The sequence below is a fragment of the Podarcis filfolensis genome, assembly GCF_964270895.1.
Source record: "Podarcis filfolensis genome assembly, chromosome: 10".
NCBI classification, from domain to species: Eukaryota; Metazoa; Chordata; class Lepidosauria; order Squamata; family Lacertidae; genus Podarcis; species Podarcis filfolensis.
This window is the reverse complement of record NC_139612.1, coordinates 40,666,721-40,682,486: the sequence shown is the minus strand read 5'-3', so window position 1 is coordinate 40,682,486 and position 15,766 is coordinate 40,666,721. Positions and strand designations below refer to the sequence as shown.

The 15,766-nt window shown below is 40.4% G+C and overlaps 1 protein-coding gene across 2 annotated transcripts in view; it reads right to left on the bottom strand.

Moving 5' to 3' along the window:
* The window catches only part of CFAP54 (cilia and flagella associated protein 54), a 115,319-nt gene that overhangs the window by 77,185 nt on the left and 22,368 nt on the right, over window positions 1-15,766 (bottom strand). For both annotated transcript variants that reach the window (XM_083573386.1, XM_083573387.1), the window contains exons 14-22: window positions 14,145-14,279; window positions 13,344-13,494; window positions 10,558-10,628; window positions 9,845-9,973; window positions 8,314-8,446; window positions 6,547-6,621; window positions 6,335-6,453; window positions 4,520-4,690; window positions 2,323-2,415 (exon numbers count right to left, since the gene is read on the bottom strand). In XM_083573386.1, the coding sequence (XP_083429512.1) occupies window positions 2,323-2,415; window positions 4,520-4,690; window positions 6,335-6,453; window positions 6,547-6,621; window positions 8,314-8,446; window positions 9,845-9,973; window positions 10,558-10,628; window positions 13,344-13,494; window positions 14,145-14,279 (1,077 nt within the window). The remainder of the gene's footprint in view (window positions 1-2,322; window positions 2,416-4,519; window positions 4,691-6,334; window positions 6,454-6,546; window positions 6,622-8,313; window positions 8,447-9,844; window positions 9,974-10,557; window positions 10,629-13,343; window positions 13,495-14,144; window positions 14,280-15,766) is intronic.

Sequence of the window (15,766 nt, the reverse complement as noted above, 5' to 3'; positions counted from 1 at the left end):
AAGTGTGTGATTCCTCAGCTGGAGAAGGCAGAATATGTGAGGGCCATGTGGCTCATCAAGGCCAGATGCTGCAATCAGCATTCAGGAAGGAGAACGGAGGTGAAGTGTCTGTTCAACTGCCCATGTTGATGGACCTTGGCTTGGATGCTCCTGGGCCTCTATGGGGCTGTGCTTCAGGTTTGACTCTGGACTGCATTCTGATCACTGGACTTCAGACTTGGCTGCTTGGATTGACCCTGGACTGCATTTCCTGACCTTTGGACTTTGGACCAGGTAGGCCAGGGGTTCAGAAAACATTGCTATTCTCAGGTCTTTTACACCACAACAGAAATCAGAAAAAGTTCACCTATCAGTCATATCATGCTTTAAACTTCAAAGAACGAAGTTCAAAGCATGAAAAGAAGATGCCTGTTATATACAGTGGTACCTCGGGTTAAGTACTTAATTCGTTCCGGAGGTCCGTACTTAACCTGAAACTGTTCTTAACCTGAAGCACCACTTTAGCTAATGGGGCCTCCTGCTGCTGCCATGCCGCCGGAGCACGATTTCTGTTCTCATCCTAAAGCAAAGTTCTTAACCTGAAGCACTATTTCTGGGTTAGCGGAGTCTGTAACCTGAAGCATATGTAACACAAAAGAGGCCACAAAAGAGTCCTCCTCTGAAAGTGAAGGTGTTTGAGAAGCTACCACTAGCAGTGTTCCTATCAATGGTAGCAAGCTTAGGGCCTCAAAATAGGTGAGAGGCAGGAATGGACCAGATCCAGACACAGATCCACTGGATTCAAATCCTAGTTCACCCTGACAGGAGCCTAATTTTAGCCCCCCATCTGGACTAAAAAAAAAGTCCACCACCTTCCACCCTGGCTGCTGTAAGACAGTCCTGCTGCCCCCTTAGAATTTATTTTTTCTTTGTTATAATTATACAGGGAGGGGGTAGTGCCTTATTTAAAGTCAATGCTACTGGCCTCTTTTTACAGTTTATGCTTAGTGTAGGAAGCAGATTTGGGAGAGACCCTGGCGTGACGCATTTAGAGTAAAATCTGCCACACTAAGACACTTTCCTCTGTATCAGCCCATATTTAAGAGAATTCCCTAAAACAGTCCGTATGTGGTACTATACACCTGTGATACTAGCACATATTAAAAATATGAATTATCAAACTTGTTGGAGGGGTTTGTGGTGCTATAGGCACATGTTGACACATCGTGTAAGGTTTGTCACCATGCGGCTACTTTCTGGGCACAAATTATTAAGAAAATGAGAGCAATTATTGGCAGTTTACTGGTCCTAAACCTCAAATTGTGTCGTCTTCATATTTTCTCAGGAATTAATGCTGACCACCCTTTAAAATCTTTGGTAATTTTCATTTTAGTTGCAATCAGACTAGTTGTACACAGAGGTGGAATGATGTTTCTGTTATTAATGTGAACTTGAAGGACACTTCTAGACCAATAGACTTTGCTGCCGCTTTGGGGACTTTCGTGATGCACATAAACAAACAACATATGAAGCCACTTATCCCAGGGAAGCGTGACTTATTCGGCAGTATCTATGACATATGACCTTTGTCCAAACCTTGCTTCCTTCAACCTTCCTTGCTTAAGAAACAGAAATTCCTCCTCTTCATTTACCACCGTATGCCTCCCTCTCTGCCTTGAACTTACCTTGGTTGCCACAAAGCCATTCTGGTGACTGTTTCTGTCATCCCCCCGCCCCCAAGTATGTTTGGTGTATCATATTACAATTTATTCATTCTTGGCCTTTTCAAGTTTTAATAATAAAAGGTATTTTTTTTTTTAAAAAAAGAATGAATTAGTCCTCATCTACGAAGCTGAAGTCAGTTTGTATTACTCAACCGACATAATTACTGATGCTTGCCACACCTCATGAAATATGCCAAATTCCATTTTCATTTCTCAGTAGATTAGAATACTAGCTGCTGATGCTACAAATACTCAAAAGCATACAGTGGTACCTCGGGTTAAGAACTTCATTCGTTCAGGAGGTCTGTTCTTAACCTGAAACTGTTCTTAACCTGAAGCACCACTTTAGCTAATGGGGCCTCCCGCTGCTGCCGTGCCGCCGGAGCACGATTTCTGTTCTCATCCTGAAGCAAAGTTCTTAACCCAAGGTAATATTTCTGGGTTAGCGGAGTCTGTAACCTGAAGCGTATGTAACCTGAAGCGTATGTAACCTGAGGTACCACTGTATGTTCTTCTTCCACTACGTTCAGCATTACCACTCTTGCCTGCACCAGCAATGCAGTTCAGAAGTAGTCAGGCAGACAAACTCACAGAGGACCACAATTATAGAAGACCTTACCACTTCTGCTGTGTTCTTAAGGCTGTAGTTATTTAACCGGACTTTTGGGTTACATCCTTCTGCTACACGTCCAAAAATACAGTACCATGCAATCTTTAAAAAGAAAATGAGAGTTGTAATATGTACATCAGTAGAACATCAAAGTAAAAATGTTTAGGATTGCTCTATAATACCTGGCAGTTAAACAGTATGTTGCTGGGAATTTTTTTTCCAAATCACTATGGGATTCTAATTATAGTGCTATTTAATTTTGCAATGTTCACAAAAAGAAAATTTCCCATTCCCTCCTTCCCCCTGCAGCTACCTGTGAATAATTACTTTAAATTAAGTTGGTTGTTAAATGTACATGTTAAATTTCTTAGGGGTGCTCCCTGACAGGTGTTTATTGTAGAATAAGTGTTCCTCGTGCACCCAAATTTTGAGTTTTCACATGACATCACTGACATCAAAACACTGACTTGATTTCCCACCACCACTCTGCATTTGCTCTTTCTTCGATTATTTCAATAAGATTTAAAAAATGAACTTGCTGCAAACCACCCATTTGTCAGATCTGAACAATATTAAACCCCTATCTGAAAGCACCCTAAATTGCATTTAATGTTAAAACAATAATATAGCCACTGTATTTTATTATATAATTTGTAGTTTATGAATGATTTAAAGTCCCCTTTTGACTGGCTAAAAGTGCCCTTCTGAGTTCATTCCCCACTAGTGAAAATCCCTTCTAAAAAGCACTGAATTATATTTGTTACCTCCCTAGGAAACAAATTCTGCAACATACAGGTGCTGATACAATATACTGTACACTTAAATACTGGCTTCTTCAAATACTGAAGTCATAGAAGCCCACAGAACTAAAATATGTGAGACATACAACATAGTGCTACTTGTAAAACAAAATATAGCAATTTCAATGAAATACTCGATCATTTTCGATTCAAACAGGTATGTTATAGTTCACGTACTGAGCAGTATTGACTTTCTGTCTAAATATTTTATGTATTTTAATGGAACTCAGAATGTCAAACAATATAATCATGAATTAATTTTCTAAAATGTGGTTCTAGAGTGATGAATTGTCTGGTTTACTATCTACAATTTTAAAAACCTTTTTAAAAAACTTTATCAAAAAGGATAAATGTGACTATATTGTGCCACCTAGTGATGAATGCTCTGTATTTGCATAAAGCATTGTGCAGAAACAACTGCACCTTAGCAGGATATACCCAGAGCACAATTTTATCTTTCTGTTGATACTTAAATACGTGCATAAAATACTTTACATTTAAGATTTGTCAGTGAATTACATTAAGATTTGTCATGGATGAACACCTTCCATGAAAACTGAACATAAAATTATATTTAAAAAGAAGTGGGAAAAGGTACTCACATTCCTTATAATCAAGCAAAATATAATTCTGTGTAAAAAGTATGTGTATCCCATTGACTATGGCAGTACAGTGGTACCTTGGGTTAAGTACTTAATTTGTTCCAGAGGTCCGTACTTAACCTGAAACTGTTCTTAACCTGAAGCACCACTTTAGCTAATGGGGCCTCCTGCTGCTGCCGCGCTGCCGGAGAACAATTTCTGTTCTCATCCTGAAGCAAAGTTCTTAACCTGAAGCACTATTTCTGGGTTAGCGGAGTCTGCAACCTGAAGCGTATGTAATCTGAAGCGTATGTAACCCGAGGTACCACTGTATTCAAGTACTTCTGCTAGAAATGGAACTCCACCTTTGCCCCCACTTTCCTCTCCCTGCACTCCTCCTAAATCTGTTACGGAGTTTCCCCAAACCCTCCAGAGCAGGGGGGGGCACATGGTGAGAAAAGAGGGAGGGAGTTCTGTTGTGCATATGAAATCCTTGTAGTACTAGAACTACTGTGATGGATACCATCCATGAGTCAGAGTCCAACATGGCATGAGCAGACTTTTACTTGCACAACGGGACTTCATGTTCTTTTCCCTCCTCCAGTCCCCAAATCACTCTGAAGCAACCATTCATGGTAGATTTTGATGGCAGATGGGGAACTGTAGGGAGGAGGAGAAGGTGAAGTCCCATTGCATGAGCAGATTCCATTCCACTTGCCCATAGAGTTGGACACATTCAACCCTTGGCCATATTCATGGCACAACAAACTGGCCCAATGTTGTTTAGTGTATATATGTGGGTGTCAGTGTGCTAAGAGGTATTACCTTAACATCTGAAGCAAATGGTGCTGGTTTAAAAGCCATGGAATTGTGTGATCTGGACAGCAATATAGGAGGAGGTGGAACTTTGCTTTTCGCGCTACTTGCAGGTTGCAAGAAAGCAGAACGTATTGCATTTTGTTCAGCTTCTGCTTTCTGTATTAGAGTAAGTGCTTCCTAAGATTTAAAAAGGCTCAAGAATGTTATTTGGCTTACATATACTGTATTTCAGACGCAAACAGAAAGAATAAATATAAAGAACAGCTGATTCATAGGGCAGAGAATAACAACAGTCAGGAATACAACATTTTTAGTGCGTGCCTGGACACACGATTTATGTGACATTTATGCAAAGAGCGGACACATTCTGTACCCCACCCAGTGATCTATCACTGTTTCTGGTTTGTTATTAAAGTTTGTTCCTTGTTTACCAAAATTTCATTACAGAGGTCTCTGCCATTGCCCCTCTTTCCAGACTGTGTCCTACCCCTCCTCTTTTATCATCATTTCCCACCCTAGTTATGAATTTGCACTACAGGGTTTGTAGCTATAGCTCTGGGAACAGAAAGTACACATATATGGAAAATGCATCAAGATCAGGGCTGAGACAGAACTGAAATGAAGAGCAGTGGCCTAAACAAACCCTTATACTTGGACCTAGGAAATTTAAGTGGTCTATCACAAATTCATTGGACAGTCTTCCGCTAGATACAACCCCTGATTTAGTTCTCTATTTAAAGAAATAATAATGAGCTATCAGAGTTGGGGTGAGAACTATCACTCCAGGGTGAGGGTCTGTTGGACCGATGACACTTTCATGCCTCAAGCAACAGGAGGAACAGTTCTCACTTGGGGGTGCCCAATGGAGAAGAACCATTCCAGTAGGAATGTTAATATTCCCATAGGTTCCAAGTACAGTACATGAGAATCTTAACCAAACTCTTCACTAAAGTAATATTTCTATACATTTATATGTAAATAAATTTATTATCTGGAACTGAAAACAGCATGATGTAATAGACCTCCAACTGTTATTTGTCTTGTTGTTTATAAACCCAAAAGTGGATTCCAGGGAAGAAATGCCTGGTAGGAATGTGTCCTTGACCTGTGATAATGCTTACTGATTGCCTGATGGAGGGTGAGTTGGTGGGCTGGTAAGGTGAAACCTCTTATTTTTGTGTGGTTAGAATATAGCCTGCTGTACATTCTTCTACCCATGTCCCTGGAAGGTTTCCCAAACAGGAATACAGCCTCCAGACTGAAAGAGGTTCCTGACCCCCGGTTTGAATCCCCACGGCGGGGTGAGCACCTGCTGCTCGGTCCCTGCTCCTGCCAACCTAGCAGTTCGAAAGCACGAAGTGCAAGTAGATAAATAGGTACCGCTCCGGCGGGAAGGTAAATGGCGTTTCCGTGAGCTGCTCTGGTTCGCCAGAAGTGGCTTAGTCGTGCTGGCCACATGACCTGGAAGCTGTACACCGGCTCCCTCGGCCAATAAAGCGAGATGAGTGCCGCAACCCCCGAGTCGTCCACGACTGGACCTAATGGTCAAGGGTCCCTTTACCTTTACCTTACCTGAATCATTGTTAATGCTTAATAGAAATAGAATTACACTTAGATGTATGATTTTGAGAAGTGATTTCCTAAAAACTCACATTTTAAAAAAAGAAAAAGACCTGCCAGGTTTGCTGCTATTGTTAATTTTAACATTTATATTGCCAACGCTTTCCTCAGAGTCTTCAACATACAATTATGCCAACAGCAAACTAATATAAGGATGCATAATAATGGGACTTCCGTTAATTGCAAGGTAATTTATATTACCTCAAGCAGCTGTTTTGGGGAAGAACTGGCTGCCCCTACTGGAATCAGTGTAGCCTTCTGCATCAAATAGAGAGCTCTGGACAATTTATTCTTCTTTATTTTATTTGTGACATCTTGTTCTGTGAAGCAATTGTTTAAAGTAAAATAGTAAATCAGGCAAAGCGCAGTGTTTCCATAATCTAATTTTACAAGTACATATTAATGTACATTACCTGTTAAATGTTTGAACTGGTGTAAATTCTTTGCAGTGGCCTTTGATTTGATATTTTTACCACCCATCTGAATGCCTACAAAGAAGTAAGCTTTAGTTTATATCCAATGTCATTTGCTTAAAACAACGTAATACATTAGATTCTATACGAGTCCTGTATTTATCATCCCACCGTGGCATTAGGATTACTTTTCTGTTTTGTTTCATTTGACTCTTCAGATTGTATAAAACTAGAGTGTACACTGAAGTATGCAAAAATGCATTCCTTTTATGAAGCCTGGGTGGCTTCACACACTGCTCGGCACACACAGTTGCTGCAGATACAGCTGCTACTCAAAAGATGCAGGTGTAGCATTGCAAGACATGGTGTGGATATCACCTTTTTGCACCTGAGTGCAAGCACCAGGAGTCCTGAGTGGACAGGTGGGCCCCACCGCATTTGCATATAGATGTCTCAAGATGCATGTATATTATCCACAGTTTGCAAGTTTGTTTTTGGAAACACCTGTGTACCCACAGAAATAATTTCAAATCTGAGATGAATGGAAAAGGTTTATTTAGGCCCAATATTTGGATTATTCCTGGTTTAGAATGAGGGTGCCAGATGCTTGCAGCATAACAGAACTCGAAACTCAAAAGCTACTCATGGAAGAACAAGATAGACAGAATGCAAAATGAATGCCTTCCTTGTATTGAAAGTGGATGCTTAGGATGCTTCCTAACGATCTTCAAATGATTTTTTTACTCACTTATACTTAACACTAAAAGATTTAAATCAGGGGTTCATGAAATGGTACTGTAATTCTGAGAGAGCGTCGTCTTGCTTTTTTAAAAAACAAAAACAAAACTAAAATTAAGTAATCTGGCTCAATAGCCCAGCTTCATCCACTGTCCCTCAGGAAAACTCAAGAAGATGAAGGAAAGGTGTAGAAACAAGCAAAGTGGTACAATTTCTTTCCCTGTGACCCTGGTGCCCCTCCTAGCTTTTTAAAGGGCAGTACTACTGCAGTAGGCTTCTAATGGTCCCTCTGTATTCTATCTTGGTGGCAGCTAATCTTCCAAGTCTTTTTGACAGACATTTCCAACCCAAGAGGATGGATCTGTTGATTGGTGAATTGCTTCAGCTTGCTGAATAGCTCCCTTCTCCCCGCTACTGGGCAGCCTTCATCTCCTTTCAAAGGCGATCATGTCCCACAATATGGCAACAAATCCTTCTCCAACCCTTGGGCCAGAGAAAACCAGCCTCAGCTTTCACTTCTGGGTCACGCCATAGCCCAAATGAGCCATGCGACACAGGCTTGGGAAACCAACAGATCAATCTCCAGTTCCCAGCCACACAATAGATAAACACTCCAGTGCTGGGATACTAGGGAGTGTAATGAAATTTATTTGAAAATTTAATGTAAAAAAATAGTGTTTACAAAATGGTATGGTATTCATCAATACTAATACATATGCACTTTTGAGAAGGCACTTCTGCAACCATGTTACATGTACTATAAGAGGAATAGATAACCTAGCTGGGTAGAAAATTCTCTTATTTTTAGAAATAAGCACTGCACTTTGAATATGTATTTTACATACAGTGTAGGTACTACATTGGACAACAGTCATCCACATCCACCAAAATAGCCAGGAAACCACTGAGCTTTAAAAAATATATACAATGGGCAATATTTTACATCCTATTACCATAAAGCTGTACTGGTCTTCCTCCGCAAAAATCTTTTACTAAAACATGGCATCAGTCAGTTTTATTTAATCTTACCTTGTGGCAAGTTAAGAAGTTTAACAGCTACTCGATGCTGAGCCTGAATAAGTTCAATGTGTAAATCCATAATAAAATTGTTTCCTATTACGGATTTTTCATTGATGTCATATGCTGACCATTTGTTCCAATTCTGATAGAAAGGAATTAAACAAAATTCAGTTTTAAACATTTTAGGGGGTATTTCTCAGTGTTACTGGTGACGATTCTTAAAAAATTGCTTTTTTGGGTTCCATTAAAAAACCCTCACAAAGGGCAATAATAATCACAAATAAATAAAGAACAGATGGGACAGAGCGTGGAAATAAACATTACACACAGAGACACACGCAATCCACACATATCCAGTTAATACATGTGAGAGCCTTCTAATTTTCCTATAGTGTGCAAAAGTTGTATTTGCACCTACAGAAATAGATATCTCATGCCAAATTATTGAATGTTTGGTTAAAGATTTAGAGACAGAATCAACTAACCTGCTGCTCTGACGGAAGCCAATGCAATGGCTCTCCCTAGTTCAACAGGACTTCTCTACTCTCTCTTTCCCCAAATCTGCTTTGGAGGGTGAGACCCCTTATACAGTCAAACCTCGGTTGTCGAACATAATCTGTTCCGGAAGAACGTTCGATTTCCGAAATGTTCGACAACCGAAGTGTGGCTTCTGATTGGTTGCAAGAGCTTCTTGCACTCAAGCGGAAGCAGCGTCGGACGTTCTGGTCCAAAAAATGTTCAAAAGCTGGAGTATTTACTTCTGGGGTTTTGGCGTTCAGGAGCCAAAATGTACGATAATGGAGGTGTTCGGGAACTGAGGTTTGACTGTAACAGTACACACAAGGAGGGGACGAGGGAGATTGTTCTGCCTGGCAAGTGGAAAGGCTTACATGGATGGAATGATAGTCATAGTGAGAAACTCAATTCTACCCTATTAAGCTAGGTTGTATACAACTCTGACACAACTCCTGAAGAGACATTTGAATAGGTGAAACAATGGAGCGGGGATCAGTTATTTAAAAATCCCCACCCTGTTATTTAGAAAGTTATTAAAAAATCCCTACCCAGACAAATCCCTATGGATGTGTGTGAGAGAGAGAAAGAGATGCACTTGGGAGATAGAAGCATGTTTGTGCTGTGTGAGAGAAGTGTTATATATGTTTGTGTTGTCTATTTTGCCACTGCCACAGGCAACAGTGGCAGCAAAGCTTTCCTCTTAGCAGTCAAGCTCCCATTATTTTCCCCAGAATGACACATAGAGGAGGAAGATATGAGAAATATGGCATTGCAGATGGACAAGTAAAAAAAAAAATATGGATGAAATAATTTCAGTAGAATGAAAAAGCTCCACTGAAAATTGTTAAGAGAATTGGTGGAAAAAATGTGAGATATATAGATCAGATGCTTAAGCAGTTTAGGGGTGAGAGAAAGAAAATGGGATGAGAAAGTGGAAAGAAAGAGTGGGAAAGGGGGTGCTCTCAATGGGCCAAGCAAATCTGAGCATTGTGGTTCACATCAGTTTCTTACTTGAAGCTCATACCTTTTTGCAGCAGTTATCAAGCACCGATGTACCATCAGGCAAAAGCGTAATTAGGCGAGCTCGATTCATTGCATTAATTGCTCTGTCCAGGTACTCATAAGCCAAATGCAACTGTTCTGATGGAGATTTCTAAAAGGAGTCCACACATTAGATTAATAAAAATGAAAATTGGAAAGCTACTGATGTTGGTTCCAAGACAAATTTAAGAACTAGAAATAAAAAGGAGAGAAGCAAAATGAAATCTTTTTGGGTCCATATGAACAATTTGCTCACCAGCTAAAAGCTAGTAGATAATTGCTAAGATTATTCAAATTGCATGCACAAGATTATTCCTGCCCCAACAATCATGCAAACAATTCCCAACTTGCTAACCATTATTTCTAGTTTTGGCTTCTTTTATCCACATTATTTGGTTCTGGTTAAATGTGGGTCTATATATACAGCAAAGGTCAATGCAACACATATGTAGGATGTGTTGATACTATGAAATTAAGGAACTGTGAGTTTGTAAAGATGGAGAAACTCATGCCCTGCTCCCACACTCACCCGAGAGTACCTGGGAGAAAACCTGAGATATATATATATATATATATATGTACGTATGTATATATATATCATACTTTCCTATCGGTTTTCCTTACCTGTTACCTCCATTCAAAATTATGAATATTAAGCAGTGGCATATCTTAGTCTAGCAGAAAAGGATACTATACCTGTATTAATGAAGGCACATCTTCAACACAGTACTCCAAAACCAATGCAGCATCATTTTTTTCTATTGGCACTAAAGAGGCGGAGAAATCAAGTTAGAAAGGGACACAGTACTAGATATATTAACCAAAGACTCCAGCAGTGAAGTCCTCTAGTTTGTTACCTTGTTTCTACAATGGCAAATATTTCTCATGCATTGACAAAGTAGCTAAATATATTTTGTCCAGAACTCAGCAGCTGCACATAAATGTCATACAATGCAAATGTCAATGTAATGTACAGCACTTTTCACAGAGGCTAATGCTAAACAGACTGCAGTCCTAGAGAAATGTTTCCTAAATTATTCTGTAGTTTCATTTATCAGGTATCAGAAAATATTGTATTTCGAAACCATAGTTTTCCCACTAAAATATTCTCATTGGCATCCGTCTCTTTCAGAAGACAATGGAAGATGGCAAGATCCCCAAGGATGTGTTCTACATGGAGCTGGTTTCAGGCACCAGGCCTGTTGGCAAACCAACTCATTAAAATTAAATTTTTTAAGAAAGAACAGTGCAATCAACTGCTTAAGAATCTCAGCCAAGTCCCCAGCACCAGCTCATCTTGAAATATGCCGACATGGAGGACATTATACTGGGTAGCACCAGAGTTATTCCGGCAAAACTTTCTGCTAGGGTAATCTCAACACTGCTGCAATACCAGTATGATATAAACCTTTAAAGCCCTGCATAGAAGCACCGAATTTGAAAAAAGGAAAAGAAAAAAACCGTCATTTATGTAAAGCAGGGGTAGCAAACCTGTGGCTCGCCAGATGTTGTTGGACTCCAGCTCCAATCAGCCCCAGCCAACACAGTCTATGGTCAGGGATGATTTGGATTGTAATCCAAAAACATCTGGAGGGCCACAGTTTAGCCACCTGGAGATAAAGAAAATATATGCAATTCTCTACACATATAACATTTAGGCTTCAGTCCTATACTCATTTACCTGGGAGTTAAGACCTGCTAACCTCAATGGGTCTTACTTGTGAGTAGGCATGTCTAGAACAGCACTGATAGAAACGTAGTTATAAAAGTTATTTGCTCCTGGCAAGTTCAAAGTTGAGAAAGAAAAGCAAATGCTTTTTAAAAAATTGTTCCAATTTGATCGGTCCCATACATGTTTATGTTTCAGCATGCCAACCACTTCCTATATCTTTCTTACCCATTTCTATCCCTCAAAGGACTTTTTTATTTTATTTCAGTGTGTTGCAACCAAAATGTGGGAGGCTAATAACATTACGGATTACTTAAGACACTTGCTTTCTATAGCTCTTATCTTAAAATTTGTTGTACAATAAAACTTAATTATCCACAGGCAATGCTATCACAATTGTTATTCAATTCCTTTTATTATGTTCTTACAAAAAAGTACTACACATTTACAAGTTCCCCATATGTGTTTTAACTCCTACTATAGTCTCCCCACACTACCAACATCTCACATGAACAGTTCCATACATCATCTTTATCGCTGCTAATGTAAAATAACATCACTACATTCATTTGCCTGCATTTTCTTAAACAATAACATCAACTGCATAATTCAGTCCCTCTAGAGTCTAGATATACAAGTTTTTACTGAAATTCACTTATACTCTCTTGAAAAACATTTTCCCATCTATTTTTAATATTGTTGCGAATAGCTTAGAGGTCATTAAGTATTTTATACAGTTTGGGTAAAAGCTCTTATTTGAGGAAAGGAACAGTTCTACAAATGTAGTTCATGATCAAAACATATCTGAGCTCCTATGTAATTCACAGAGGGCTAGGTTATTTTAAGGGCCCTGAAGTCAGCATAGGAAGCCTGCTCTTTTGTCTCTTTAGCAGATGAGTATTAAGGAATCTTCTCCTTCAGGAAATCTAACAAGCTCCTTCCTTTCCCATAAGATGGTTACCAAAACCCTTTTTGTTTCAGGGTGCAATTTCACAGTTGCTTCCGTTGTTAGTTTAACGCAAGTGCATTTTTGTGCTCTACGTATATTTTAGTGCTGTTTTAGTATTGACACATTTTATTTCCTATAAACCCCTTTGATAATTGGTTTTAAAAGTAGGATATAAATAAAAGTAAAATAAAATAATAAAAGGTAGCATTCAGGCTTCAAAGAACGACTGCTCAATCTTCACTGCATTATGTGGCAATTGTGCATTGTCTAAACTGGGGGCAGGGGAGACTCAAGTTCATAGACAGAGTGCAGATATATCTGGCCTCAGGCTACATCTGTTTTTCCTACGCCACCCTGCTCCCGCAAAGCCCAGCTCCGTGTCCCCCACAAGTGCTTTTACTTGGCTGTAATGTATCCTTAATTGTAATAATACCTCTTGCTTGTCGGGAGGGAGGATGGAAAGACTGACGTATAGGAACTTCTAGCTTCTGCATGGCTCAAATGTAAGCTACTGTACAATGGCACATTTGTTGCCCTGGCTGCTTTTGTCTCTGGCCACACCCACTACTGGTAAGTGACCTGCAGGAGCCTGCCCATAGCAGAATGCAGCCTAGAGGACTGAAAAAACTTCAGTGCTGAAACAACATTCAAGATTTTAAACTAAGCTCTGGAGAGAGCTGTCTGGAGTGCCAGTGAATCCTGAAATCCTCGCATCTCCTTGCCCTGCTTTGCTTTGCTTTGCCTTGCCTTGTCCTGCTTGCCCAGATCTAACCTTTCCCTTAGGTCAGAACCACCTGCTGCTGAGGCCTCCAGTAACAGAATGTTCCTAGCTATAACCAACCAATGTTTTCATAAAGACTATACCTGATGCGGTTCCACATTTGATTGTGAAGTCTGCAATAGTCTCCATCACTGATGTTAGCCGTAATGCAACTTCTGCCATTACCACAGTATTAGTATCTCCAAGATTAATGGCATGAATCACTTCATTAATTACATAAAGTATGTGGACCCACTAAGGAGGAAAAAATATTAAACCGTTTTACATTTTTATTTAAAGTTATTTAAAAATTGTGAATGAAATGTGGCGAGAAACTGTGTGACATGGATATGGGAGGCTGCATTTCCTAGAATGAAGGACAGAGTCACAACACAATGAATTGTCCCATCTGTGAGGTGCAGAGTCCTTGATTTCCCCTTCAGACCTAGATCCAATGCCCTGGACCTCATCTTTAAAGCCACCTGCCTATGGAGGACAGTATCACTGTCAAGCTAGAGGAGACTGCCATAGTACCACTGACTTTTCCTCAGCATGGAGGGATGGACTCAACTATCAGTAATGGCATGGAACAGTCACACTCTCCTGGGTCCCTGCTTCTCAAGCTGCTAGCAAACCTTTGCTTGTCAGGCCACTGGTTGCTTCAAAAACTCTAAGTTGAAGCTCCTCCACATCTTATACCTTTTCCTCTCTTAGTTTTCAAGTTTCTGTGCCAGTCAAACTGACCTTTCATTTCTCTTATAGAAACTGCCCTGCATGTAAAGAGTATAGCTATTTATACTGAACAGGTAGAGTACTAATGAGCATGCGTCATTACCAACACCACAGGAGCTGGATGTGTGATACATAATTAACCTTAATCAATATGAGTTATGATAAAGGTTTACCTTGGCTGTCTGGTATTTATGAAGAGACTTTAAGAAATAGCTTCCGCTATTTTGGATCCTCAGAATTGCAATTTTACACTTTTGCCACAAAAACATGGTTGCATCTGTCATCATTTCTCTGTCTGGCAGGAGAACCTGAGGAAAAGGTATTTTTCAAAGATTTCAACTACCTGGCTTTTGAGGGTGTGAAGTCACAAAATAATTAAAAAACCCAAGAATGCATTTGCAGGATTGAACACTAGTATCTCCTCCTCTTCCCTCCCAGCAAGCCAAATGGGTCACTGCCTCCTCCTCAGACTTCTCCTGCTTGGTGAACAAAGCACCGCATAGCCAACTGCTTAAAAAGGGAGAAGATGGAGCACTTTCTGCTCCTGCCACCATCTCATCCTCTGACCTGGAAATAAATAGTTGCAATGTCATTATGTTTTTGGTAACCACCCTTAGGGGACATAATTCCCCAACAGAAAGAAGGAAGGAAAAGTAGGTGGTACCAAAGGGGCAGACAGCCAGAGCTGAAGAGCAAAGGAATGGACCAACACGCATTCGTTGGTATGCTACAGATATGTGCAAGCACACAAACGTGTAAAGAGGCTCAGTATTGTGAACAAGCCTGGAATTCTCTTTTTATATTTTGTATGGTAGCTGCCATTATTTTCTAACAAGCTCCCATTACATCTCAGTACTTCAGAATGACCCTGTGCTTCTGTTTGCAACATAGTGTTGTTGTTGTTTTAGAAAGTTTCCTTAAAGTGTTGCACGGGAAACTGTCTTATACCAAGTGAGATCATCAGTACATCCAGAGGGGGGGCCACTAGGGGCACATCGGAAGATGGCTGACAATAACATCTCTCCGACCCACACGAGGTAATTAAGAGGCTGTGATGGGAGTAAACAGCCTCCCTGCCCCCCCAAGCCTGGGGGGGACTGCCCTTGCCTGCTGTGCCCTATACCACCCCCAAATTTGTGGGGGTGGGGGCACTAGGCAGAAAGCCCTCCTGTGGATCTCGGCGCTCCTGGATGCTGTCTCTGGTCCGCGCCCCTAGCTGCAGTAACTTCAAAAGAAAAAATTAGGAGGAAGCGAATGCACATATTTCAAGGAAGAAGGGGGAGTAAAGACTGCTAACTGAAGAGATCTCTGATAAACAAGACGGGTCGGAGGAACAAGAATAAATCATGAGAAGACACACCAAGGCTCGGTATGTTCGGCAAGGACTGGATGGGGGAGGGGGAAAAACTTTCCTTTCTTTTCTCTATGTGATTAACCAAGAATCCCCGCCCCCCCCCACAAGTCACAAGTCAGAAATGCCGTTTAAATGACTTAAGCTGTGGATTTAAGGCTGTGTGGAGATAATTTTCTAACCAAAGCATGTTTTAAGAAGATTGCGGAAAGTATAAGAGCTTTGGAATGACGCAGTAAAAAATACCGTCGACATTTTGGCAAGTTCTGTCGGAAGACTTAAGCCTGGGAGGAGGAACAGAGTTGTTTTTATATTGTGGGTGAGCCTCCTCAGGGGGGCTTAAGAGCAACAGATTTGCGAGATTAATGATGGAAAGAGTGGTGTTATTTATGAAAGCGATGATATATAGAAACCATCTTGATATGAGGATTGGACGAACGGAAA